General features: G+C 43.2%; 1 protein-coding gene across 3 annotated transcripts in view; it reads right to left on the bottom strand.

Annotated features, from left to right (window-relative positions):
• Positions 1-24,068, bottom strand: part of SP3 (Sp3 transcription factor) — an 81,257-nt gene that overhangs the window by 53,351 nt on the left and 3,838 nt on the right. The window contains exons 1-3 of one of the 3 annotated variants that reach the window (XM_081814155.1): positions 2,434-2,577; positions 1,673-1,815; positions 1,042-1,167 (exon numbers count right to left, since the gene is read on the bottom strand). In XM_081814155.1, the coding sequence (XP_081670281.1) occupies positions 1,042-1,167; positions 1,673-1,815; positions 2,434-2,440 (276 nt within the window). In that variant the 5' untranslated portion in view covers positions 2,441-2,577. Of the gene's footprint in view, positions 1-500; positions 567-1,041; positions 1,168-1,672; positions 1,816-2,433; positions 2,578-24,068 lie in introns of those variants that run through there. The other 2 variants (XM_081814154.1, XM_081814156.1) reach the window with 2 other exon arrangements.

The raw sequence follows: 24,068 nt of genomic DNA, 5'->3' as shown, positions 1-24,068 counted from the left end.
ACGACTGGGAGAGCTTTTTAGTATTTTAGTAAGTGAATCCATCTACATGTTTAACACAACAGCGACGATTCAAACAGATAAAAATCACAATTAACAAGTCTTAAAAATTGTGCCTAGCTAATTTTATTAAGCCCTCATACAACACACTGACCAGCTCCTCCCCCCGCCCCCGAACTAAAGACACTACAAACAGAACCCCACACCTTATCAGACCAATAATCGTAATAAAATGAAAATACAGCTTTGCCAGCCAAATACAACTGTAAGTATAGTATACGTTAGCATGCATATAAATACAATTCCTTACATGTACTTTTGTTTCTAACATTGGTATTTCATATTCAATTTCAAAAGCCAAAGTATTATCTAAGTAACTTCGCCAATTTCAACGGCCGCTAATTGAATGTTTCACTTACTCCACTTATGAAAAATTCCTGCAAATTTAAGTCTGCAAAAACTAAAATTCAACAATTTAGAATGGCCATTAAAAAAGCACTCACAAAGTGTTCACTGCTGCATACAAAAGGGTAATTCAAAGAATAAACCTTCATTCCTTTTTTGGTTTCTTTTTAGCAATTTGCGATTTAAATCAGTAAGCTCTAGTAAGTTCCAGCAGAAAAAGCTCCAGGTTCAAAAAATACTAGAAACTAAAGACTTAAAGACACTGCCTCTGTAGTTGATACTATCTATGGCCGATAGGCTGTGCTTGAAAATTTTGTAGTGTTCAGCGAAGGAGTTTTCAGCACTGATATGAATTGCTCAAACATCCATTTTGGAGTCCTCTACCCCCGCCCTCTCTGACTTCATTTTGTAGTCAATTTGGATCGAGGCGCCGCAGTGACAATTTAGAGAAAGCCTGGGCTGGCCTCCGATCCACACGGGCATGCGAAAGAGCCCGAAAGGGCGCCCCGGCTGCGCGATCCGTCCGTATCGCGGAAGGCGCGGGCGCCGGGGAGGCCTTTCGGGCTGGCGGGCGCGCCGCAGGCCCGGGATGGCGGGCGCAGGGCCTTGGCGGGGGCGGGCCGCGCGCGCGAGACTTACCGCTCCGGCGGCGGCGGCGGGGGCCCCGGCTGCGGCAGCCGCCTCCTCCTCGTCGTCACCCGGCGATGGCGGCCCTATCTTGCTGCAGGTAGCGGCCAGCAGGGCGAGCGGTGACGGCTGAGTGTCCTACCCCCGATGGGCGGGTTCAGAGAGGGAGACAGGGGGAGGGGGTGGCGGTTAGGGCCGGGCCGCCGCTCGCACAGGAAGTGCGCCTCGGTCCTCGCAGGCTGAGCCCGGGCGAGCGCCAGCCCGCGCGCTCTTCTCCTCCTCCTCCTCCTCCTCCTCGACTCCGGCTCGCGTCCTCCCGCTCGCACGCACACCGACTCCGCCGTCCGCGGGAAGGCGGGCGGCGGGCGGCGCGCCGGGCCTCCACCTTCCGCCCGGAACCCACCCCCGGGAGGGTGCACACGCTCGCACGCTCACACTCTCACACACACACACACTCACACACACACACTCACAAAAAGGCGGCGGGAGGGGGAGCGCGGGCGGGGTCGGAGCGTTGGCGCCTCGGGCGGGCAGCTCCCGGGGCGGGGGGAGGGGAGGAGAGAGCCGCGGAGGGAGGGGAGAGGCGAGGGGAGGAGAAAGCGGCGCTAGGGGGGAGCCGGGCCGGGGCTCAGCCGCTCCTCACCTGGGCCGCCGCCGCCGCCACCGCGCCGTTTCCGTGCTGCTGCTGCTGCTGCAGATACTCGCCGTGGCCGCCGCCGCTGCCGCCGCCGCCACTGTCCACGTCCAAGGCAGCCATTTCCTCTTGTTTCACGGGCTTTTCGGGAGCTGCAGGCACAGCGCGGGGGGGTGGGGGTGGGGAGGAAGGCGGGTGGAGGAGAGGGAGGGGGCCCGCGGGCCGAGGCGAAATTACTCCGAAAGCCCGGACCGAGTCCCCTTCCCCTCCCCCACCCGCCCCCCGGCGGCGGCGGCGGCGGATCCCTCCTCCCCTCCTGCTGCTGCCCCCGCCCGCCGCTGCCTGTAACCCTCCTCCTCCTCCTCTTTCCCTCCTCCTCCTCCTCCCCGCGCTGCCCCTGCCCCCTCTCCTCTCCTCCCCTTTCCCTTCGCGCCGCTCGCTCTCACTCGCGCTCGCTCCTCTCGCACCGTCAGTCACTCACACACGCCCGCCCGCCGCCCGCGCCCGCACACGGGGGGATGCGCTCCCGGCGGACCGGGCCGCCCGCCCCAGGGCCCGGCAGGGACACGGCGTTGCTGGGGCTTAAGGGGTGAACGGTGGCTGGCCGGGAGGGGAGGGAGGCGGAGGGGAGTGCGGCTTTCTGCCTCTCACAGACACTCGGTCGCACACAGGGGGCCGGGAGCCGGCGGCGGCGGCCCCGGGCTGGCTGTGGTCGGCGGCGGCGGCAGCGGCGGCGGCAGCAAGGGTTGCTCTCTCTCGGCTTTACGTACCGGTCATAGTGTGTTTAGGGCACCTCAGGCGGGGCTCCCCGCCGCCTTACACATGGTGAGGAGCGAAGGCGGCGGCGGCGGGAGAGGATGCGGGAAGCGGCGGCGGACACGGCCGGAGCGGTCCGGGGATTTTTTTTTTCCTATTTTGATTGACTGTGCGGGAAACACAAAAGGTGGAGCCTCCAGCCCAAAAGGGGGGAAGAGGGTGACAGCCCGCCCGGAAGTCCCGCCTCTCTTCTCCGCGCTCATTCGCCACCACGCTCTCCGTCGCCAATGCTCATTGGCCCGAATACCCGTCCGTCGCTCGGCCAGCCGGCGCGCTTCCTGTTTGCCCCCGGGTGGAAGGGGAGAGACAATAAGCGGCCGTGGCGGCGTAGGTTCCCGAGAGCGGCTACGGCTCAACTGTTACCCCGCTGTGCCCGCCTCGTTCGCCGGCTGCAGCTGTCAGGCCCTAGACGCAGGCCTCTTCCACCTCGCAGGTGCTTGGAGCAGGCCCAGCCAAGCTGTAGGGAGCTGGGCTGGGGAGGAAATCCATCCCCGGCGGCTCCGGTTCCACTCGACGCTTTCTCCATCCCGACGGCAGCCTCCGCCGGATCTCCCCAGGGCCTCACGCTCTCGGAGCCGCCGCTTCCCTGCGCTGCCAGGAGGCCGCCGCCGCTCAGCCCCGGGGCTGCTGCTACGGCCGCTGCAGCTTCTAAGCAAACCAGACCCGCCCCACGAGCCCGGGGGGGAGGGAGCTGGTATTGGGGGAGACACCCCCTCCGAGGCTGGAGGAGGATTTTCTGTCTCACACATTCAGCTCTTAGATTCACAGTCAGAGCCATCTCGTTCCCATCCCCCTTAGCCCCAGGTTTCCAACCCGTCTCCCACTTGTACGTACCCTGGAGGCAGGCATTTAAAACAAAAATCTCAGTTCACCTCGCTTACTGGAGGAGAGCTTTCATTCTGGCCAGTGGCACCAAAGCGGGCACTTATATTTCATTTAATACGTATATTCAAAGGGCAGAATTTTTTTTTAATCCACTCAATCATTTTGCTGCTCAAACATATATTATTCCCGGGTTCTTGATCGTCTTGGTAACAAGTCAACATCTGAAAAAGCCCATCAACAATTGCCAACATTTTTTAAATAGTGATTCTCAGCTAAGTTATTTTTTTCTTGTAACGTTTTACTTATTCTTTAATTTAAAATCTCGTTTCACATATTTAACACTCCTTTGCCCTTTTCATCCTTGATATCTTGCTGTCATCCGGGAGGAATGCTCAGGCTGTGTGTGTGTGTGTGTGTGTGTGTGTGTTTTGCCAACTAAGAGACATTTTTGCTGATTACCTTTAGAGCTAATTGCCAAGAAAGTTTAAATTTAAGAATTGAAAACATTGTCCACAATAACCCTGTTTATTAGCTGACTGAAGAATTCGCGTTTCAATTATTGTGATTATTGTCTTTTGTGTGATAAAGTTGTGCTGGGGGATGGGGTTGATAAGTCCAAGCAACTGAACTAGATTTTGTGTGTGCTAACTAAAAAGAATTCTTAGCCCATTTGTGAGACACTAAATAAATTTGCATCTCAATTCTTTCGATCTATGCTCATAGGATCAAAAACATCGCATGGTTACTTGGCATTTAATTTTACAAAAGACAGAACTTCCCAGGGAAATGACCTAAAATCCATAAACATGAAAAAAAACTAGGCTTGAAATTCTGGATCCAAGAATGGGGTTGATCTTGCCTAACAGTAAGAACTTCGGTCTCATATTTAAATAGAAGAATAACCTTAAAAGGTAAGTAGTATAAATGCTGTACTATTTTACACTGAAATTTTAAAGGAAAATTAAAGCATCATAGAATAAGCTGATGGAGGGGGGTGAGGAATGGGAGGCTTGAAGAGGACAGAAGTAAAAACGAGTGGGAGAAAAAGGGAAGGCACAGTATTACCATTTTTCTGGCATGGATATGTTGGATAGAGGATCGCTCTGTCCCTAGAAGAGAGATTTCGGGCATTTTCAGCTGTTTTTCCAGGAATGGCGATGTGTTTCATGGGTCTTAAAATACTATCTCCGTGCCCCTTTTATAAAGTCACCCCATAGAAAGCAAAGTATTTGGCCACAGGAATTTATTTCCTCATTGATACCACTTAATTAGAATGAAGAAATCATTTTCAAACTTCTTTGGTCCATAGACCATTCTGACAAGATGCAAAAACACTTCATCTAATCTTTCTGAAAAGAAAATAACCTACCAGAGCTAACTATTCTGCTTTTAATGCAATGCTTTTAAGAGATACGTATACCAAAAGTATTACTACTACGAATCAGATTCAGAGGACCCTCTCAGACCCCACTTAAAAGAGTGATTGTCATGCAAGATCTTAAGGCTAAAGATGAAGATAGTCTCTGGACAGAACACCTTTTCTTAGTTATTTCCAGTACTGTAGTCAAATCTTGAAGTACAGCTTGTGTTAATTAAAAGATAGCTGTTTTCTCAGTCGAAGGCAGACTCAGTGGCAACTACTGGCACATTACATAAGAATCCAGAACTGCAGTTGCCTCTCAGGAAGGGAAGCACCATGCCGGATATCATTTATACTTTCTCCTTTCCAAAGATGATTTCACGAAGGAAGCTCTGTGCTAGCCACTGTTGACATCACAGTAGGAGATCTGGGTGTTAACTGTATTTTCCCTTCTCCTCAGTTTTCTCACATTTTTTTTATTTCCGATGTGTTTTTGTAAAGTTTTCTTAAATCCTTTGGAAACATGAATGTCAAAGGGCGTAAAAGACTTCTACACCCAATGGCATGACTTTTCAACCTTCTTCAACCCCTTTTTTCTCTACAAAGAGAAGAGGCTACTAAATAATGCTTGATTCACATCTGCAAGAGCCTAGCCATTCTGTATTAAAAATAGCGACAACCCTGGTTAACTGCACACACCTGAAGGACTGCCCTTTCTGCTTTTCTTCCCTCCTGAGTATCTGTTAAGTGGACCATATGAAACTGCCAATATTCAACCATTTTCATCTAAAAAGGTGGCGATTTTTTATAGTTACACCTAAATCCACGTCTCTTTGACATAACCTTTGTTGCTATGATTGTGACCTTCCTCTTCCGTACCCCCCTGGATCTCTTTAACCTGTTCACACTGGATTTCAAAAATCTTCAAGTCTGTTCTACTTACATAATCACTATCATATTTCAGAAACATTCTGGTTGACATTGACTAGGTATACTTAACCCCCTTCATACTTCATCTTCCCTACTTTTTTAAAAATACACCTCGATAACCATATTTCTTATTTTTTCTTAATCTACCAAAAGAGAAAGAGAACATTTTGGGGCTTTTACTGTGGACCACCTACTTCACATTTTTAATCCTCACAGCCTTAGGAGATAAATATCCTAGGTTTATCACTTTATAGATGAGGAAACTGAGTTAAGCAAGATTATGGGACTTGCTCAGGGTCATTTTTCAAATAAGTGGCAGAGTAAGGATTCAAGCTCACATGTTGGCAGTTTTTACCAATCAACATATCAAGTTTTCTTAAATGACCAGTTTAAGAGATTCACATACCTATTATGGAAAAAAGAAGAAAGAAGATGAAAAACACAGTAGAGGTGGGGCACCTGGGTGGCTCAGTCGTTAAGCATCTGCCTTCGGCTCAGGTCATAATCCCAGGGTCCTGGGATGGAGCCCCCGCATTGGGCTCCCTGCTCAGCGGGAAGCGGGCTTCTCCCTCTCCCACTCCCCCTGCTTGCGTTCCTGCTCTCGCTATCTCTCTCTGTCAAATAAGTAAATAAAATCTTTAAAACAAAAAACAATAGGGGAGCCTGGCTGGTTCAGTGGGTAGAGCATGCTGACTCTTGACTTCAGAGTGGTGAGTTTGAGCCCCACGCTGGGTGTAGTGATTACTTACACACACAGTAAAGTAGATAAAATAGGTCCATATGTATAAGGAAGATGAAGTATGAAGGGGGTTAAGTATACCTAGTCAATGTCAACCAGAATGTTTCTGAAATATGATAGTGATTATGTAAGTAGAACAGACTTGAAGATTTTTGAAATCCAGTGTGAACAGGTTAAAGAGATCCAGGGGGGTACGGAAGAGGAAGGTTTTAAAGTGAGTCTTGGGATGTGAGCTCCTTATGTTAGGGATCGTATTTTGAATGCTCTCACCAAGACCTAACACATTGTGGGTGGTTAATATTAAGCAGAAAGATTGTCAAGACTATTATCTTGTGGGAAAATGAATGATGAATAAAAAACTACAATTAACCCATAAATACTGTATGATAAAATTTCTTCAACTTTATAATAGTTCACCTCTTTCAAGATCACTTTTCCCAAATGAGTTAGACCCTCATTTTCATTCAAGCTCCACACCAATGATATCATCATGATACAAAAGGACTCATCTTTTCATAATTCAAGGAATCCCATTCTTTTGATCTAGGTTATTGACATCCCTAGACACTTATGAAACCATCTTCATGTCAGTCCAGGAAGCTTAGTGCACTGACAGATTTCTGAGTCACTGCAATTTTCTGAAAAAAGATGGTTTATGTATTTCTACCTTGTTAATCTATCTTCAAAGAATACTGAATGCTAGAAAGTGTCTTCTTAACTACCTTTCTTAGAATAATGAAGAATGCTAGAAATTCTCTTGGTTGTAAATTAGCAAACTTATGAGGTAGCTTTATTTAACAAATGATACCAATAATCACCTGATTCCATTAAGGTGTGGTGTCATTAAATGATGAGCAACAACCTTCAGCATGAACTATATTCATACATTACTTCATGATTCACTATCTTATAATGGAATTTCTTCTATGCTTTAATCCTGTAATGCAGACATATCCATCAGCTACAGTTGACCCTTGAATAATACAGGTTTGAACTAAACTAAACGTAAAGTGGGTCCACTTTACGCAGATTTTTTTTTCAGTAAATACAGTACAGTACTGTAAATGTTTTTTCTCTTATGATTTTCTCAGTATCATTTTCTCTGGCTTACTTTATTGTAAGGATACTGTATATAATACCTATACAAAACATGAATTAATTGACTGTTATCGGCAAGGCTCCCAGTCAACAGCAGGCTATTAGTAGTCAGGTTGTGAGGGATTCAACATTATATGCAGATTTTCAACTGTGCAAGGGGTCAGCGCCCCTAACCCCCATGTTGTTCAAGGGTGAACTGTATGCCCCAAAGAGCCAACTATACCCAAGGCCTAGTTATAGAAAGTAAGAGAAAGGGGAAAAAATAAAGAACCAGGTAGCAGGGAAAAAGTTGGATAGAACTGTATAAAATACTGAAAATAGTTTTTACCTGCCTTGAAGGAATAGAGTTTTTCCAGTTACCACTAAAAGAGTTGAAATGCTGCACCATGTATGTCATCATTTCATTTCAACCCAAGAAGTGGAGTAAAAAATAAATGCAATTTTACCTATACATACATATATATGTATTATATATGTAATATATGTAGTATAACCCGCAATGATTAATAAATTACAGTGTATTCATTAAGCAACATTTAAAATAAATGAAAAAAGATGATTCATCATGGATAAATCTCAACAATATTGAGTGAAAAAAAGCTAGTTACAGCAGGATAAACAGTATAATACCACTTACATAAAGTTTAAAAACATACCAACTTATATCCTAGATGGGGAGTACAACTATAACATCTTGCATGGCAATGATAAATGCTAAATTTTAAATGGTGATAAGCCTTGGCGTGGAGAGGAGAATGAGATTTGAATGGGTTTCTCAAGGGGCTTTGTTTGCATTTGCAAGTTTTACTTAAGTTATGCTGAGTATGTTGTTATTGTGATGCTGTCCTCTATTACTACTGTCTGCCTGAAATACTTCATAATCATTATTTTAACAAGGAGAATAAATTAATAAATCAGTCTACGGCAGAGGTAGTAAAATAAGCATGCCCAGGCAACTGATTGACTGAAGGAGTGGAGGGGAAGGAGAGAATGATTCACATATGACTAAGTTTTCCTGCTTTAGTAACTGGAAAGATGAGCCAGAATAAGGAATATAAAAAATGGGAATGGGTATGGGATGGACAATCATGAGTTTAGTTTTAGATGTGTTGAGTTGGGGGAGGCGCTAGGAGGATATCCATGAGATATCCAAGAGACTCCTGTAAATTTGAACCCAGAGCTAAAAAGAGAAGCAAATGCAAACCATGGATTTGGAAGCCTATGAAATAATAGAAAATATATACATTGATCTCTGCCCCAAGCTCCTGGCACAGAGCTCCTAAAACTCTTGTGGTTTCCCAAGTGGTAAGAGCACTAGGTGCATCTTGTGTTCAAATATTTGGTCTTTGACCCTGGATCTTAACACAGCGCTCCTAAATCCCTTGGAGTGTCATAAATGATAGGGGCATCTTTTGTTCTAATGAAGTGACTTGTGGAGGGCTCCTGGATGGGGGCTGGTCACTAGAAAGACCAAGCCATGATTAGCGGCTTGGAGCTGTCAGCCCCACCCCCATCCCCCAGAAAGGTACTAGAAAATGAGTTAGTAATTAGACATGCCTATGTGATGGAGGCTCCATAAAAATCCTTTAAGTAGAGAGTTTGGAAGCTTCCAGGCTGCTGAACTCATGAAGGTGCTACAAAGATGGCATGCCCAGAGTGGGTACAGAAGATACACACCCCGTTCCCCCTACCTTGCCCTATGTGTTTCTTCATCCAGCTGTTTAGCTATATTCTTTGTGGTAAACTGGTAAAGGTAAGTAAGTTTTTCCCTGCGTTCTGTGAGACTTTCCAACAAATTCACTAACCCTAGGAGGGAGTGGTGAGAACCCCGATTTATAGTCTGTTAGTCAGAAATACTTGCAATTGGTGTCTAAAGTGGGAACAGTCTTGTGGGCTTGAGCCCTTAACCTACGAGATCTGACGCTAGCTCCAGGCAGATGGTGCCAGAACTGAATTGAACCTGTAGGACACTCAGCTGGTGCTGGTTGTTGTGGGAATAAACACGCATATTTGGTGACCGGAAGGGGAGTGTTCTGAGTATTGTGAATGTGAGACTAAAGAGAGAAACAGAGCATTTTTCCTAGATAGAGCCCTTACCATCTTCACAGGCCTTCATAACTTCAAACATCAACAGTCTCCCCATCCTTAAAAAGCCTCCTTGTGACTCTGAAGTTCTCTCTAAGTATCATCTTCTTTCTTTCTTTCCTTTCCTTGTCTAAGGTCTCAATAACTTGCTCTTTACCTACTGCCTTCCTAATTTAAGGCTATACTCAATTTCTGTGCCTACCATGCTACTTAAAATTGCTGTCTGAAAGGTGGCAATGACTTCCTTATTACAAAATCATGGACCCCCCCCCTCCCCACCCCCACCACTACCAGTTTTCATTGTTTTTCAGCATTTGACACTGTAAAACTCTCTCTTCCCTTGAAAGGTCATTTGCTCTCTGGTTTTCTCTCAAATGAATATTTATATCTTTTCAATGCTGTCCAATAATGGTATCTGTGATGATGGAAGCATTCTGTTTGTACTGTCCATTACGGTAGCCACTAACCACATGTGGCTATTGAGCACTTGAAATGTGGCTAGTGTGACCAAAGGACAGAATTTTTCATTGTATTTCATATTCATTAATTTAAATTTAAATGGCCGTGTGTGGCTAGTGACTACCATATTGGACAGTGTAGTTGTAGGGTTTCTTTTCCTCCTTCCAGTTCCTAAATACAAATATTACTTCAGACTCAGTTTTTGATTCCCTGAACTTATCTTTCATCCCCTGGAAGGGGCACCATTCCTGGAACTTCAGCCATGTCTCTAAATTCAATCCCAAATCTTACCTTTGTCTTCTGTCACCTGAGTTCCTCAAGCACTAAAAATGCTCTTAATGTCTCAAAATTTACCTCCAACTCAGAATGGTCAAAGCTGAACCCATAACTCTCTCTACAGAACCAGCCCCCCCCATCCCTTATGACATTCCTATCTCTGACAGCAATGTCCTCAACATTCTCTCAGACACCCAGACGTGAAATTACCTTTGACACATCTCTTTCTTCTCCCGCTGGCAGCCGGCTACCAGGCGTTAACAAGCTTTGCTGCAGAATCTCTCTCAGCTATCTATTCATTGAACCCACAAAATTAATTGAACGCTACCCTTCCAGATACTGCATGGCCCCTACCCTCAAGAGGCAGATAATCCAGTTAAGAGACAAGATATAAACACACACAAATTCAGATAATATAGAACAGAAATAACAAAGATGCATTGCCAAAGGAGTTCCCCTTGAATTCAGAAATCACTGAGGGGCGGTCAGCTCCTTCTGAAAGAGACGCAAGCATGCTCGGCTCTGGCTGGACTTCTGCAGCTCTAGACGGTACTCCAGACTTTCCTGCTCCTTTCTGTTCTGTATCTGCCACCAAATTCATCTGCCTCTACCTTGCTTTACCACGTGAGTGATTCCCAAGATGTAATGCACACGGGGTCTCTCTCAAAAACCCCTCACTGCCCTATATGTAATCACCCTTAGTACCAGAACTGTCTTTCCGTCTCCCCTGTTCTCATGCAAATTCTAACGTGCCTTTAAGCTTCCACTCAAGTCTTAACCACTTCCCAAAAGCCATTGCTTCCAGCAATTAGTAATTCCCTCCCTTTCAACTTTCCATTACCCTTAGAGGATGTACCCTTCACTTAGGACTGTGTTGCCACCACTGTTTAAATCCTATGCATTCTGTGTACAAGCAGGAGGTCTCACCTTCCCCAGCTCCTATGCAATGATTATTTAAGGAAGGGGAGAGATCTAAACAGCTCTTCGTTTGTCCCACTGGGAGTTTTTTTTAAAGCTATGACATTAATTTATTTGAATTTCAAATATTAAAAGAAAAATATTCGATTTGTATGCTCTGTCAAAAGAGGTATCTTGTTAATAAAAGATCAAGAAACACATCTACAGTGGTGAGCAAATAGAAGATAACCAACAAAATCTGTTGAATTCATTAATTTCAATAAACCACAAATTTGGAATCTGTTAGGGTTAAAGTTTCAGACTTCTTATTTTAACGAAGAAACTGCTAATAACCTGCTGATTGTAAAGGGGCCACAAAACTAATATTCGCCAGTTGAACAAATCATCAAAAACTTATACAGAAATCTTCAAATATTTTTGTTATCTACCATTTGATATATATGTGTGTGTGTATATATATAAAATCTGTGCAACGTATATGTAAGTTATAAATCATAATAACTAATAAATTAGGTGACACAAATTAGGTGACTAATTTGTTTCTGGTATTGATAGACCACCCATAATTTAAGGTTTCTATCATACTTAACAGCAAGTGTTATTATTTTTGCTCTAATTACATATATTCCAGTGAGTTATTTTCTTAGTCTAGTATATTTAAAATATACTTAATATTTTTATTTAAAATATTAACATTTACATGAATATTGAAATTCTGTAGTCAATACCCCTGTCTCACAGCATTTGAATGATTTTCATTTAGTTCTAGCATGCTTATTTACACATCTCAAGAGTTTTTACTTTTTTTACTCTATTTTGAACATTCTGATTTCACATTACTGCAAGATAATCTTTCTACTTCATATTTCCTCCACACTGAATTGAGTAAGCCACTTATCTGCTTATGTTCCTAGTCTAGTCAACTTATTTCATTCCTTTTTGTACTGACTGTCCCTCCCTCTGGTTTTGTACAACAAGCTTACTGCATGTTCCCTCTTCTAAGTCACTGACATATAAAATGAATAAAATTGGTCCTAATATTGATCCCCGGAGCTTTGTAATCCATCTGTTCCAAACTCTTCCACACGTTGATATCAAAGTCAATGTTTAATCTACTTAAGTAGTTCATCCCTATACCATACTTCTCTAACTTCTAGATTAGTTGTTTGTATAGTATTCTTTTCATGGTACTTTATCCCAAGTAATTGGTTCATGGCTTCCCTCAGCTGATATTTGTCATTAGACCCAGAGGTTATTTCACATCACTGAGGCAGATGAGATGTGAATCCATGCTGACTCTTTAAGTCATAACTTTCTGATACTTCCAGCCATTGATTTTCTACAAAGTTTACCAAAGTCTTATCTTCCATGTAAATTATACTTAATAATTCTGAATTTTAGGGGTGCCTGGCTGGCTCAGTCAGTAGAGCATGCGACTCTTGATTTCGGGATTGTGAGTTTAAGCCCCACACTGGATGTAGAGATTACTTAAAAAATAAATAAAACATGTATTAAACTTTTTTTTTAATTCTGAATTTTATATTCAGGAGAAAAGGGATATTTAGGAAATGATCAATAATTTGATGAGGGTTTTACTTATTATAACTGATACAGACATAGTCTATAAGTATTTCAAGTCACCTTTATTGATAAATTCAAGAAACTATTAAGAATCAAGAAGAAAATACTTGAGTTACAATAGTCAAAATCTAGTAGTCAGGGGCGCCTGGGTGGCTCAGTCAGTTAAGCATCTGCCTTCGGCTCAGGTCAGGATTCCAGGGTCCTGGGATGGAACCCTGTGTTGGGCTCCCTGCTCGGCGGGAAGCCTGCTTCTCCCTCTCCTCCCTGCTTGTGCTCTCTCTCGGTATCTCTGTCACTATCTGTCTCTCTCCCAAATAAACAATCTTTAAAAAAAAAATCTAGTAGTCAAAAATTCATAGAATTATGCCCAAAATGGGTGAGTTTCAGTGAATATAAATTATATATTAATTTTTTTAACGGGAAAAAAGGAAATAGAGAAAACCTTCACTTTAAAAAATCTGAGAATACTGAAAGTAAAAGCCTATAAGAAGAGCATAGGGACCTATTCCTGTACATAGGGGGGTTTAACTCATCATGGAAACTTTATTTATTTGAGAGTGCGCGTGAAAGCATGAGGGGGGAGGGGGGAGGGGCAGAGGGAGAAGTGGATTTTGGATTTTGGAATCCCAGGATTCTGGAATCATAACCTGAGCTGAAGGCAGACACTTAACCGATGGAGCCACCCAGGCACCCCCATCATGGAAACTTTTTTGAGGAGGAGATGAGAACATATGAATAAAGGCCAAGCAACTAATATTTTGAACGTGGATAAAGTCCATGGATGAAGCAATGGAATGGAAAGAAGTACAAACTATTTAAAGCTTATTTAATGTATACTAAAAGTAAATGCATAAAAAGGCAAATGAATAAACTCACATAGTTCCCCACAAACACATGTCTCTGAACACAGCAAGATAGTAAAAGGAGAGCAGTATATATCTGGATATATATGCTTTGTCCACTTGAAAGCAGGGACCAGCAGAAATCTTAACACAGAGTAGGACTTCAATACATTTATTGAATAGATGGATATTTAACTTCTTTAGCCTATTATCCCATTATTAGTCAGTCATCCCTAGTTTGTTTATATTTTGTTTTTAATTTATTTTGTTCTTTTTTAGCAAACTTTTTATTTTTGAATACTTTGACTTTCAAAAAAAGTTACAAAGATAGTAGAGAGTTCCCATCTACCTCTAACCCAGTTGCCCCTAATGGGGACTGGAATTGAGCAATCATTCTAGTTTTCTTGGGACTGCCCTGGTGTCAGCACCGAAAGACCGATATCCCAAGAAATCACTCTCCCAGGCAAATCAGGATTGTTTGGCACCCTACTAAGTGAACATCTTATTTTACCATGGTATATCCATCAACAGTAAGAAACCAACACTGGGGAGTTACCACCAACCGAACTCCAGACTTTATTTAGATTTCACCAGTTTTTCCACTAATGTCCTTCTTTCCTGTTCCAGGATCTGATTCAGGATACCACACCGTGTTTAGTTGTCGTGTCTTGGTGTTCTCTGGCCTGTGACAGTTTCTCTTTCTTTCCTCATTTCTCATGACCTTGACTCTTTTGACGAGTAATTATAAAGTATTTTGTAGGATGTCAATTTGGATTTGTCTGATGTTTTTCTCATGTTTAGACTGGTGTCAGGAGCTTTGGGGCCCTAATTAATTTTTAAATTCTACAAATGTCAGTGCTTATTTTCTTGGTTACATTAGCCATGGTGGACTTTAAATTTCTCAGAACATCACTTTAATTTTTAAAAGAAGAAAAAATCACTTGTCCAAGAGTTAGAGTGAATTTTTTATTCTAGATACAGTTCTCACATTACTATTCTACGAGGGGCAAAGTCAAATTGCTTCAAATTCAAAAAATTCTTATTTAAACTTTGAAAATGACAGAGAAGTCGGGGCTCATTACCCAAGTTACCTTTGAAGTCATGAGGCTTTTCCATTGGTACTGTCCTCGGAGGGTAAAAACTATCCCACCATTTGGCTAAACAAAGCTAGGAAGGTGTATTTTTTCTAGTTATGAAAAGAAAATATATCTTTGTAGAAAATTTAGAAAAGAGAAAAAATGAAAAGGAAGAAAATCAAATCACCCATAATCCCACCGCCCTAGGAAAACCACTAGTTACAACTATTAGCTTTTTGTATATGCTGTTAGTCTTGTTTTTTCTATCCATTGCATCATCTTTTACACAAATTGGATTATACCGTTATATGCTCATTTTAATTAACTTAAAATTTGATACACCATCAATACCCTTTTATATAATTAAACATCTATGACATCATTTTTAATACCTGCAAAATATAGTATAGGTGTATCACTTAACATCCTTGTGGCTAAATATTTATACAGAGCCATAATCATTTCCTAAGATCAAATTCATTAAAGTAGACTCACTGTACCAAAGGGTATACACAATTTGAAGGCCTCTGATATGCACCACCAAACTGCCCTCCAGAATGATTTTACCAATTTATGCACACGCTAGCAACTTACCAAATTAAGTACCCATTCCTCCACATACTCACCAACTCAGTTTTTTTTTTAAGTAAACTCTATCCCCAACTTGGGGCTCGAACTCAGGACCCCAAGATAAAGAGTTGCATACTCTACTGACTGAGCCAGTCAGGTGCCCCTCGCCAACTCATTTTTTTTAAGATTTTATTTATTTATTTGAGAAAGAGGGAGGGAGGGAGGGAGAGGGAGAAGCAGACCCCCTCTGAGCAGGGAGCCCAACAAGGGGCTTGATCCCAGGACCCTGAGATCATGACCTGAGCTGAAGGCAGATGCTTAACCGACTGAGCCACCCAGGCGCCCCTCACAACTCAGATTTTATTTTTATTTTTCATCTTTGCCAATTTGATAATAAAAAATATGGCATTTTTTAAAGTTACATTTCCTTGATTACTAGTGAGGGTGACCATTTTTTTATATGATTACTGAAGTGTAGTTGACACGCAATTTTACATTAGTTTCAGTTATACACCATAGTGATTCAACATCTCTATTAGAAGTTATGCTATGCTCATCACTAGAGTAGCCACCATCCGTCAACATACAATGCCATTACAATACCATTGACTTATTCCTTATGCTGTGCCTCTCATCCCATAACTGGAAGCCTGGACCTCCCACTCCCCTTTGCCCACTTTGCCCAACTGCCCCCTTCCCTCTGGCAACCACCAGTCTGTTCTCTGTGTTTCTAGGTCTGTTTCTGCTAGGGTGAGCATTTTTATATGGTTAGTGCCATTTGTATATTTCTTATACTGTGCACTGCTTGCTTGTATCCTTTAAAATCCAACTTCCTCTCAAGGCGTTCATCATTTTCTTATTGATTTAAAAGTGCGCATTAGGGCGCCTGGGTGGCTCAGTTGTTAAGCCTCTGCCTTCAGCTCAGGTCATGGTTCTAGGGTCCTGGGATGGAGCCCCACATTGGGCTTCCTGCTCAGGGGGGAGTCTGCTTCTCCCTCTCCCCTCCCCCTGCTTGTGTTTCCTCTCTCGCTGTCTCTCTCTGTCAAATAAATAAATAAAATCTCTTTAATAAAAATAAAAATGAGCATTAAGGACATTAAACTTCTCTTGTATGAGTTTCAAATATTTATTTTTCATTTGCTTTTTAATGATGTTTAGATTTTCAGAGGTATGAAGTGTTCTCATTTGTTTTCTGCCTTTGGTAGGTGTTTTTGGTTTTTTGTTTGTTTGGGTTTGTTTTTATGTTTTATGTTTTTATGAGTTCAGTCCTGCATCCTGGTTGTTCCTGTTCGGGGCAGCTCAGTGAGTCTAGGAATCCTGCAGCACAGTAATTCCAGCAAAGGTTGATATGCTCCTTTTCCTAATGAGGCAATAACCTGAGTCCTCACAGGACCAAGCTTTAGGAGAGAAAAAAGAAATAAAACAAATTAAAAAGCCCACTGCCCTGAATGCTGCCAAATCTGGGCTGCCACTGGCTTCCAAGGAAATAAATTCCAAAGATAGTAAAAACTCAGTTTAAAAAAAAAAAAAAAAGTCTTTTAAGACAATTCAGCTCCCAAACCTCAAAAATCGTCTGTTTTAATAGCTTTAGGGCTTTCCCCAGTGGGGATCCCCAGCCCACCTCGTATGAGTACCCCTGCCTCCAAGCCTTCCCTGGTCTCCCAGCTCCCTCTGAACACGGAGGAGAGCCTGGCTCAGGGGGGCCAGGAGTTCTCTTCCTATTTCCCCTTCTCCTTGCCTCCATTTTAGGACGTCTAAAGTCACAACAATTTTAGGGCAAATGCCAGGACTGAAAGTAAGAACCAGAAAGATTTAAAAGCCTTCCTCCTCTTTTTTTTTTTTTTTTTTATGAAAACATGTAAGATGGCTCAAGTTTTACATTAAACTTAAGCCAAGAAAAAAGAAACAAATAAAAAAGAAAAACTTAAGGCAAGAAGAAGGCCTGGTTCATGGACAGTAAACATTCGCACTTTTGTGTCGTGAATCCAAGGGCCTGGGGAAGGCCTCCTCCTCACACATTCCCCAGTATGCCTCCCTGCCACAAATTCACCATAAATGGTACCTCTCTGAAGTGCCTGATCCAATAACCAGATAGAGTGGGTATTTGTCAGTAACTGTGAGAAATGTGATCCTTCTCGGGAAGTGCTGGGGTCTATGAACAAGGTGTTTGTCCCAAGTCTTCAGAGATGCAGTCTGCCCTCCAGAAATAAAGGGGTGCTTATGGTTCTGCCTGATTCACCCTTTCCAGTTGAGAAGGGGCCCTCGATAGAGACAAGAGCCCTATGGCCTTGATTAGGGTGGGAACAGGAACTGGGAGGAGAGTGTTATAAGCACATGCTTACTCTGCCCACCAGGTCATCTGTCCTGAGGGAGATACCAAACTGATGTTAAAGGGTATAAAAATCAGAAAATGGGATATGGTTTTCACCCCAACATACTCACTACTCCCAGAAGCTGGTCTAAGTCTGAAGCTGTACATCAGAACAACTCAACATTCAGCCAGCAACCCCAGGTCACACCCCTGGTTCGAAAAGGCCCGAGCCCAGCTCCTGCTCAATGAGGCTGTGTTATAGAAATATTTTCTTGGGGCGCCTGGGTGGCTCAGTTAGTTAAGCATCTGCCTTCGACTCAGGTCATGGTCTCAGGGTCCTGGGATGGAGCCCTGAGTCAGGCTCCCTGCCCAGCAGGGAGTCTACCTCTCCCTCTCCCTCTGCCCCTCCCCCAACTCCCCCACCCCCACTCCCCCACTCGTGCTCTCTCTCTCTCAAATAAATAAAATCTTAAAAAAAATAAAAAAACATTTTCTTTAAGACTTGTAAACTGCCTGCTTTCTAGAGTTTCCTTGTTGGTGACCTTATTTTGCCATCCAGTTTCAATATTAATTCAGCATGGAAGGGGAGTGGAGGGATGTCCCAGCTTGAGCCCAAGCTGGGCTCTGAGCCAGGATTCAGATTCGTCTGGGCATGTCTGATGGGCTTGCCAGCAGTCTCTCAGCATGAGGGTTGGAGGAAGCTCATAGAAAACAACATCCTAAGGCAGTGGGTATGGGGGATACCTCACAGGTATCAGAATCACCAGGGAAACAGTAAAAAATATGTGTACCCTCCACAAATTCTGGCGTGGGGGGTGTTTCTCTAGCCATGTACACAAATGAATGCACACTAGCAAGGAGCACTGCTTTGGCTCCAAAACTGGCCTTGAGATTTATATAGATCAGCCTGCACCAGGGGCACTGAGGACTCCAGAGAACACAGGGTGGCTTCTGTACCTGGGAGTTCCCAGAGCTCTGAACACCCATGGCTTCCAACACTTCAGGGCCTGCCTGCATCCGGCATTCTTAAACCGGAGACCATGCTTCCTAGGAATCCAAGAATAGGCTACAGGGGTCCCATAAACTTCTGAAAATTGCGTGCGACTTCCTGGGCATACATGTTTTTCTGGTAAAGGTTCTATCAGTTTCTCAGATTTTGAAAAGAGGATAGGATCCTCAAAAGGCTAAGAACTGGCAACTGCCAAGAAAACATTGAGCAAGCAGATTTTATAAGATTTTGAGAATGCCGTAATGACAGACATGGGCAAAACCAGAAAAACACTGTTTTTTCAGGGAATATGACTTATTTTTACCTTGAGGCATCCGTGACCTGGCAAAGCTCTGGTTACATAGAAACATGAAATCCACCTATGCTTCAAGCCCACCTCAAAGGCCTCCACCTCCACCCCCCCCAGAAGTCACTGCTCCCTTGCCTCCACCTTGTTTGTGTACCTCTTGTGACAACACTTTTTACCTTGTGTTTTAGATCTGTGTGCATGTATCATGTCTCTTCTACAAACCATAACCTTTGAGAGTAAGAATCACGTCTTACCCCCATTTTCTCTCTCTTACGGTGTCCAACATAGCATATTGACTTAGTTCCACTGGATGAGGGAATGAACAAATTTGCAAATCCATCCTATCTGCCAGAACTTTTTATCCTCTTTACTAAAAGCAACTGGCCCTATATCCTTGTAAATTATGCATTTAAAATGTATTCCTTATACTTTATATTGCCAGCCAATTGATGTACTTCTTTATGCATCATGCATAAATTACCTGCCTTATCTGTTTGGTCGGTTGTAAACTGCTTGGAGGGCAAAGGTCACCTAGAACCCAAACTACGGAACCCCATGGGCCTCTGGGGAGGAACACCTGGGGCTAACCCATGTGTTCAGTGCTTCGAACAGCTCACTCACCAGGACATCTTTCTTGAGAAGACACAGGCCTGGGTAGAACAGGGTTTGGTAGAAAATCAAAAAAAACAACTGCTAGTAGGAACAAAGCAGAAGAGCAAAATCATCAGGCTATGGGACTGCATTCTAAGGAGGAGAGAAACCAGAGAGAGAGCAGCCTGAACCTGTGTGAAGGAGAGCCCTGACAAGACAAGATGCCGCCCTGCCTCAGCCTCAGAGGGGGTGTGGCTGGACCACAGTTCAGAGCTCCCGTTGGCTCCTCCACCTTCTACAGGGCTGCCAGATATTCTTCTAGCCCTATGACCCTATTTGGTTTATTTCCTATTTGTGTCAGGCTTTTCCTGTGTTCCAAGAACCCTGGCTGCCATCGCGACATGTAAAATGATGTCAATGAATCATTTTATGTGGTAAGTCTGTTTTCAGAGTAGAACACCAGCAGAGTATTTTCAAAGGGATCTGAGCCTGATTAGCAGGGAGAGGGACACGCAGAAACATGGCAGCATTCTCTTTTTCTCCTTTTCTTCTCAGTTGAATATTTACTTACTTACATATCCGCCCACACATCAACACACCCTTAGTTCTCTACAATCAACGTCTCTAGAAGACTGCATGATTCTTGCTGACCATTTTAGCTTAATGACTGAACTGTTACAGTAAGGTTATTCTGGGTATGTTTACTAACTGATGGTGGACGGAGTCATAAATGTCAGACGAACCATTCCACGGGCAAGAGTCAAAAACGTGCAAGTAGTAGTAGGAAAGGCCAGGCCAATGAGTGGCTCCATGGAGAGCAGCTTAGCTAGTGATTCTGAATTAACCACTACTGCTCAGATACCAGCCCTAGGACACAGGGGTAATTTTAGGGTGAACACAGTTAGATAAATTAGATAATTTCCTATTGCTTATTTAGTTTATCGCAAGTTTAAAGTATTCATCATTCAACAGCGTGTGTTGCGTGCCTATGTGTGGGATCCATCATTAACCAGAACAAAAATCCTTGAATCATCTGTCAGTCCTTGTGGTAATTTTGCATCTTCTCTAGATCTTAACTCTTGGAAGTCATTATCTTGCTTGTCTCTGTTATTTGCATCTCTGAGCCCCAAATGAGTTTGTTTTCAGCTAAGTCTTTGGAGGAGAAGGGCCTTTGCATGTCGTTAAATTAGAATTTTAAAAATCTGTGTTCCATAAACTAATCCATGTATATGTTTTTATAATTGTTTTCTCAGTTTACTAGGATGAGCCAATTTTGAGAGGGTCCAGTGTTGTCACAGTTGGGCTAGACTACACTACCAGGAAAGAGAACTTTTCTAGATCTCATTCAGTATCAGAATTAGGAACAACAGCTGCCTGAGCCAACAAGGCTGAGGAATATGGGACAGGGAGAGCCCAAACCCTGGGGAGCGTGAGTTTGCTTACCATTTGAGATTTTCTCTTAAAGAACCCTAACGAAATGTAAAACTTAGTAAGAAACTATATGATCCAAGACATATGTACATGATTATTTAGCTTCTAAGTCCTTACCAACTAATTAATTAGCAGTTCCGGAAAGCATGGATTTGGACTCAGAAGACTTACATTCTGCACGTACCAGTTTTGTTTTTTAAGATTCATTTATTGATTTGAGAGAGAGAACGCGCACGAGTGGGGAGGGGAGGGAGAGGGAGGGGGAGAGATTCACAAGCAGACTCCCCGCTGAGCATGGAGCCCGAGGAGTCCCTGGGCTCAATCCCAGGACCCTGAGATCATGACCTGAGCCCAAATCAAGAGTTGGACGCTTAACCAACTGAGCCACCCAGGCGCCCGCTTCATGTACCAGTTTTATGACTGGGGGAAAGATCCTTAACTTTTCTGAGCTTTGGCCTCCCCATCCACAAAGTAGAGATAATAAAACCTGCCTCATCTTCCTCTCCACGTTGTGAAAGTTAAGTGAGCAAGCATGTGAACGCTTTTTATAAACTGCGAAGAAGTGTAAAATTTTAATTATAATTACCAATTAACAATTCAACTTGAAGACGTTCTTAATTAAGCTCAATCTTAAATTTAGTAACAATATGAACTTAAAACTCTGCTCTGGGGGGGTTTACATGTTTATTTTAAAATTCAAAGAAATGAAACAAATTCCTACAGGTATAATCCCATGAATAAAAATACTTTTTCTTTCTTTTTTATTTATTTTTTTCTTTCCTTTTTTAAATAAAAAATACAATTTATTTTCCTTATTGAGGAAAAATTAGAGGAAAAAAAGCCACTAGGGCCCATTTTTTAATACACCCTTTATGGAGCAGATATTGTTTGCTCAATTGCTAAGTGCTAGAGCAAAATGAGAATCAGTATTAGCTGCCCATCCTTCCAAAGGGCTCCCATGTTTGACTGCTAAGAAAATCTTGTTCTCTCAGATCCTCTACTTTCATTTTCCCCTATGGAAATGTTGGTTATTTGGTCCCAAATTGCATAAAGCCCTTTTTGCTGGGATAAACAAAACTTTGGCACTTTCGGTACCCTTGAACCCAAAATGATTCTACAGATTTGGCTGCCCGGACAAGCTGACTGATGGTCAGATATTTATGAGTATGCACATAACTGAGGGATACCCTTATAATGCAATAATTCTTTTTTTTTTAAAAGATTTTATTTATTTATTTGAGAGAGAGAGAATGAGAGAGAGCACATGAGAGGGGGGAGGGTCAAAGGGAGAAGCAGACTCCCTGCCGAGCAGGGAGCCCGATGCGGGACTCGATCCCGGGACTCCAGGATCATGACCTGAGCCGAAGGCAGTCGCTTAACCAACTGAGCCACCCAGGCGCCCCATAATGCAATAATTCTTAAGTCCACATCTGCCAACCTCCAGGGCATAATTAACATTATTTTATTTTATTTTTAAAATTGCACCCTGTACAACACAGCCTTCAGGCGCTTCCAGAGAAAATGAGCACATTATGACAAATAAAATATTATAGAACAACAACTAATAGCTTAAGCGAATTAAAAATAAGAACCCATAAAATAGTCTTATTGCCAGGCCACAGGGGAGGAAGAAAGCCCTTTAACCCCTAAGACTGTTAGACACTTTAAGACTTTTCCTGCTTTCACGCAAGAGAAGCAGGAGCTGGTAGAAGGAAGAAGGATTGGGAGAGGAAAACCACAAGCTTCATTCAGAGCACATTATTTCCCAGCAGGACCACGACAGGCCCCTGAGTTATGGGAAAGGGCCAACGATGCCCTGATGCCCATAGATAGGTAGGGTCATGTTTGGTTTCTTGAGATGCATGGTCCAACTTTAAATAACTAGCTAAAGCCCTTCGGTCCTTCACTTTCCTGCTAGACTTAGATCTGATGTCATTTTCTTCATTTTCCCCAATAGGAGAAGTTCCATATTATTTTAAAACTTAAATAGACCTTATCTCTTCCATACATACAAATCATGACACTAACTATCACTATACAAATCAGTGTATACAACCATACTATACACATATATACACAGACACTCCCACATCTGCAAACTGAACCTACAGGCCCTTCTGCAGATGACAACACAGGATAACTGAACTCATCTACTAGCCAAACTGCAAAGCCAGTCCACTAGGCATTTTTAAAATAAGAGTGTACTCTAATTCTTCCTTAAGCTTCCACAAAGTTTTGCATTGCTATCAAAATATTTTTGGAAATTCTGTAATGTTTCTCCTTTTCCCTTGGCTTCTTATTTCTGGCAAGGACTAAACCTCAAAATATCTTTCCTCTGGGACACTGAAATAACTGTCCCAAAGCAGCTGCCAGAGCCATAGCTATTCAGAGATTTGGGACAGATTTCCAAGGAAGGCCACTTGCAATTTTAATTGAGTCAAAAGCTCCACCTCCTGAGATTCTCAAAGAACAGGTGTGCGAGGCAGGGCGGGGGTGTTGTCTCCTGGATTCTCTCATTTTCGTTCATGACTCGATCTGCTGTTTCACTTCCCTTTCTTCCCTCCTCTTGTCTGCCGCCCACCCTCCTCTGGGTTTTATTTTAGATGTAAAGAAAAAAATCAACTCATCTCTCCCTCTCCCCACCCCCACCCCCCAGGGCTCTGAGGTTGTATCTCTCCTCTGCTGACTTTCCAAAAGCTTCCCTTACTATAATTGTGCCATTATTGGGTTCTTCTTACCCAGGGCCACCTCGCTCAAGTTTAGAACTCTGTAGAAGATGTATCTGGTAGATTAAGAGAAGAACGAGGTCTCCACCACCAAGCACAGCTGCCTGACTGGCCCAGACTTGGGGGTTTCCTGCAGACAAATAAGGTTTGGACTTGTTATGTAGCACACGGGGACCTTTACATCAGGGGTTCTCAACCCTAGTCACATCCCAGAAGTGCCTGGGAACTGTTCCCCAAAATACCTTTGTCAAAAAAAAAAAAAGGGCGCCTGGGTGGCTCAGTCGGTTAAGCGACTGCCTTCGGCTCAGGTCATGATCCTGGAGTCCCGGGATCGAGTCCCGCATCAGGCTCCCTGCTCGGCAGGGAGTCTGCTTCTCCCTCTGACCCTCCCCCCTCTCATGTGCTCTCTCTCTCAAATAAATAAATAAAATATTAAAAAAAAAAAAAAAAAAGCCCTTTGTCCAGGCCCGTTG

Source organism: Leptonychotes weddellii, chromosome 3 (genome assembly GCF_054177405.1).
Source record: "Leptonychotes weddellii isolate Sample4059 chromosome 3, ASM5417740v2, whole genome shotgun sequence".
Lineage (NCBI taxonomy): Eukaryota > Metazoa > Chordata > Mammalia > Carnivora > Phocidae > Leptonychotes > Leptonychotes weddellii.
This window is presented reverse-complemented; position numbering and strand designations above follow the sequence as displayed.